Source organism: Gossypium hirsutum, chromosome D12, assembly GCF_007990345.1.
Source record: "Gossypium hirsutum isolate 1008001.06 chromosome D12, Gossypium_hirsutum_v2.1, whole genome shotgun sequence".
NCBI lineage: Eukaryota > Viridiplantae > Streptophyta > Magnoliopsida > Malvales > Malvaceae > Gossypium > Gossypium hirsutum.
In genome coordinates, this window is record NC_053448.1 from 31,412,404 (window position 1) to 31,416,828 (window position 4,425).

General features: G+C 31.6%; 1 protein-coding gene across 4 annotated transcripts; it reads left to right on the plus strand.

The window, feature by feature from the left end:
- Positions 1–1,047: 1,047 nt before the first annotated feature.
- LOC107945729 (eukaryotic initiation factor 4A) lies at positions 1,048–4,131 on the plus strand. 4 transcript variants are annotated; one of them, XM_041107920.1, is made up of 7 exons: positions 1,048–1,244; positions 1,332–1,389; positions 1,492–1,629; positions 1,715–1,948; positions 2,575–2,614; positions 2,695–2,792; positions 3,038–3,524. In XM_041107920.1, exons 1-7 carry the CDS (start codon positions 1,186–1,188, stop codon positions 3,053–3,055), a joined length of 645 nt encoding a protein of 214 aa, XP_040963854.1. In that variant the 5' UTR covers positions 1,048–1,185; the 3' UTR covers positions 3,056–3,524. The 4 variants fall into 4 exon arrangements, with proteins under 4 accessions (XP_040963854.1, XP_040963853.1, XP_016735321.1 ...); XM_041107919.1 differs by lacking the exon at positions 3,038–3,524 and adding an exon at positions 3,762–4,131 and having other exon boundaries at positions 1,065–1,244; XM_016879832.2 differs by lacking the exon at positions 3,038–3,524 and adding an exon at positions 3,762–4,072 and having other exon boundaries at positions 1,065–1,244; positions 1,700–1,948.
- The last annotated feature ends 294 nt before the right edge of the window (positions 4,132–4,425 follow it).

The window sequence follows — 4,425 nt, forward strand, 5'->3', positions numbered from 1 at the left end:
TCCGTCCGCAAGCACTACATAAACATATACATATATATTACATATAACACGAAACTCACGCATATATATTATATATAACAAAACCATACACCCATATTTATATTATATATAACAAAACCATGAACACATATTAATATTATATATGCACCTACCAATTTAATACAATAGCTCACAAACATATATATATATATATACTCACTTAGTGCAATAGCTCACTATTAGTAATATGCACCATACACACGTAACCGTTAATGCACAATCCACTCACACACGCAACAATTAAATTCACAATTCACACACACTTATCACGTCAAGTACATAGTTTACAGCTACAGTCTACTTATTTTGTTCTTATAACTACATGCAAATTTTAAATTCATATATTTGGCTCATCAAATTCATACAAACTTGAAAAGAGATTTTGTGTTTAGAGAGTTTAGGAATAAAAAAATGAACTAATTTCGAATGAAAAATTTTTATTTGGTGTCTGGAAAAATTTTGAAAAAGATGAAGAATGAGAGGGAAGGAGACCTGGGGTTGTTAAATAGGCACCAAATTTTTAAAAATTGGGCCATTGCCCATTTAACCAGCTCCAGTTTCTTCCCTTTTTTAAATAGGTCCTTACTTTTTAATTAAAATCAATTTAACAATTATTTTCAAATCAAACCTCTTTTTTAAAAATCTGTTTTAACCAAATTAATTCTTGGACACCTAATTTTAATTTCCTAACCTAAAATTATTAATTATAATATTTTATTTAATTAATTTTGAATTAATTAATTATCTAACCTATTTACGAGCTTCGTTCGTTAACCCTCGATCCTACTTACCCAGTTCTACTAATCTGGTTTTTGGGGTGTGACAAGAAACTTAACTGAACAATGACCTGCTTGTAACTTTCGAACTTAATGACTAATCTATAAATTTTTGAAGTTGAGTAATCAAATTATAAATTTATTAATAGTTAGTGACTTTAGATGCTGTTTACCCAAAAAAATTCCAAGTATCAAAATTAAAAAAATATAGAATTTGGGATTAAATAGTAAAAAAAACTTAAACTCAAACATACATTTTTAGAAAGGATTGACCTCGAAATGAAATTTCATTTTTTAACCTCGACTTAAGGAGGTTAAGAGTGAACGTTTGGACTGAAATTCAATCAGAAAATACAAACAGGAAGAGATCATGGCTATTGATGCAATCGAAGCTTCATCTCCTCCATGTCAATCCCCGTCTAATTTTAGGTATTTGTTTCCCCTTTTATTTACTTAATCCAATAAAATTTTTTATTTTTCATTGTATTTTTCGCAATAAATTTCATGAATTTGCAGTTCTTTCAATCAACTCCGACACTTCTACGTGGCCGTAGACAGACTCCACTTCAAAATGGTCCTCTCTTACCCTCCGTTGATTTCTTCGATCTATCTTCAAATTTGCGTTTTTCCTAAATTCTGAAGTTAAAAAAAGAAAAACTGAAATTGCGATTTGCAGGAGACGTTAATTGATCTCCTAGGAGTGGCGGGTCGACGCCCGTGCCTTCCGATAGTAGTATGTTGCAACTCACGTGATGAGCTCGACGCCCTCTGCTCCGCCGTATCGGATCTCCCTTACATTTCCTTGTCCTGTTTGGTAATTATTTTGTATTAACAATTATACTTTCATTTATATAACCATTTTTTTACTATTAATTTATATTTAGCCTTCTATATGTCAGTTCAGCGACCAAGCTGAAGCGGAACGAGGTTTATTTTTGGAGATATTCAGGGAAGCAACGATGAAATGGAGCCAACATGTTGCGGTTGAGACAGGAGATGGTCATGAAATTGATAAAGAAGAGCAGAAATCTTGTATGATCGTCGTAACCGATGCCTGCCTTCCGCTTCTTGCTTCTGGGGAATCCCCTATGTCAGCTCGTGTTTTGATTAATTACGAATTGCCAACAAAGAAGGTAAATTTTATCATTGTTCTTTTTATCACTCACATAACCGAAACCTGTTAAAGTTTGTGTCTTATATGTTGTTATAGAATTTAGGGACCAAGTTTGTAATGTTGGCTCACAACTTGTTGATTCAATTCTCTGTTGTTTGCTATAATACTGTTTCGATCATTACCTGACTTTGGTTCATTAGATTAGCAAAGGTTCAAGTGCTTGTTTTGCTTTTCCCAATTATTTGATCCTTGTTTTGGCTGATTAAGTTGTTCATCAAATTCGGAATTATGAAAAAGATGTCGGATATCATGGGCCTGTATGTCAAGTTTTTGTTTGCATCTGCTTTTAAAATAAAGAAGTAATTAAAGTAAGATTTTAGCAAATTTATGATTTTAGTGTTTGATTATCAATTTATCATCCATATGAGTTAACCATAGGTAGAATTTGAGTAGATATTAGCAAGCTGATGTGGTGGCTGTTGGTTACGCTCTGACTTCCGATCCATGAGCTTACTTCGGATAGTGAAATACAACATTTTCATTTTCTTTGAAAGTTGTTTTTGTGTCATTACGTGTTGTTTAATAGAACCTTTTGTCAGCGATCTTTTTACGGACTTTTCTAGTTTTACTTGTGCTTGCTTGCAGGAAACGTATATGAGGCGCTTGACTTCGTGTTTGGCAGCAGGTTTCTTCCTTGCAGTAATATTTTATTATTGGCACATCATGTTCAATTCCCACAATGATTTTTCACTAAATCGTATGCAGATGGAATCGTGATCAATATGGTTGTTGGGGGCGAAGTAGTAACTCTAAAAAGCTTAGAAGAAAGCAGTGGCCTTATCATAGCTGAGATGCCTATTAATGTAAGTACGGTACTTGCTTGTGTTCTTTGTTTTACAGATCTTTAAATTGTTAAAATCGCATTAACGAAGATGCCCAATTGGTTGCACTTGACAAGAAGGACCCGTAAATATTGTTTGTTCAAAGTGAAGTGATAATCTATTGCTGGTTTCTTTTTTGAAAGCTTACCTATCATATTTCTTTTAAGTTGTCTATCAAAATACATGGTAGCAATACAGTATTAACATGAAATGTAATCTTGTTGCAGATTTCCGAGATATTATGATGATTTTTTGTCATCTTCAATTTCCTAACGGTGACAAAACAATCCTTTTGAACTCTTTACAGCACTTAAAATGCTCAAACATAGCATGTGGTGTATGAGTTGTTGAGACATTGACACTGAACATTATTCCTGTAGTATTTCTTACGGTCTCTTCTTAGTTCTAGATACGGGCTTCTTACTGTCTTTGCACTCTCAATTTGGTTCTTTGCCGTCCCAAAGTAGACCTCAACTTGGGGATAGTATAAGTGACGTGAATGCTGGGATTCGAGATTGGCTAAATTCTGCTTAGTCCATGTATTTTATGAAAGTTGTGGTTTTAGTCCCTATAATTTGGTTGTTTTTAGTCTTTGTATTTTTTGAATTTTAAAATTTCAGTCTCACCAAACTATAACTGTTAAATTCATTTCCAAAATTTGATGCAGAAAACAATTTATCATATGTGGAATGTTATGTCAGCTTGTTATTTTCACATATTGCTCACTAAAAATCTAACTATTTGCATCAAGATTGAAATTTTAAAATTAAAAAAGTACATAGATTTAGAATGATCCAGTTGGAAATTTTGGTTTAGATCTACAATTATACGCATAATATAGTATTAGTAATTGAATTTAACCAAACGAATTTAATGAGTACTATTTGAATCAAATTGATTCGAGTCAAATTCATATAGTATTGGGACTAATATTGCTAAATTGAAGTGCAGGGATTACATCTACAGTTTTTGCAAAGTACAGGGATTAGTAATTGAATTTAACCTTCGCAATATTTGTTTACTGAACTAAAAGCTCACAATTGCACGCTCAATTTGTTTGATGCATATGGTTTTGAGTTGTGGGAAAGATTGACATCACTGCAAGAGGCGCGTCGGAGGATGTTTGATTGGGCTGAGTCACCATAAAACAAGTGTTTTTATTTTTAGAAAAAGCCAATAAAAAATTTGAATACTATTGAACTTCAACTTCAGCCATTTGAATAGATAAAACCTTAATTTTACTATTTTTATTAAAAAAGTTTATGTATTTTAATTTTTTATGCATACTTTATTACCTCCATAAATTGTATATCTATACTATTATTTAAGTTCCTGTCTGAGTTGATATCACTAGTCAATCGAGCACTAACTTGGTTAAGAAAATTATGAAAATATCCTTTCATAATTAAAATAAATTATGTTATTCGATGATACTTTATTATTTTTATTTTAACAAAAATCAATAAAAATGAATATATATATGGTGGGTTTGAACCCATGTTAATTAAATCAGTAAAACTCTAAATTTACCGCTCAACTAAAATTTTATTTTAATGTGTTATATACATTTTATCTTAATATGCATAATTCCTTTTATTTCTATCAGGTGTATATA

Excerpts from the sequence above, each read along its gene's own strand:
- LOC107945729 (XM_016879832.2), top strand. The coding sequence starts at position 1,186 with ATGGCTATTGATGCAATCGAAGCTTCATCTCCTCCATGTCAATCCCCG. Across the intron at positions 1,949-2,574 it reads ACGAATTGCCAACAAAGAAG|GAAACGTATATGAGGCGCTT; the intron begins GTAAATTTTATC and ends GCTTGCTTGCAG. Across the intron at positions 2,615-2,694 it reads GACTTCGTGTTTGGCAGCAG|ATGGAATCGTGATCAATATG; the intron begins GTTTCTTCCTTG and ends AATCGTATGCAG.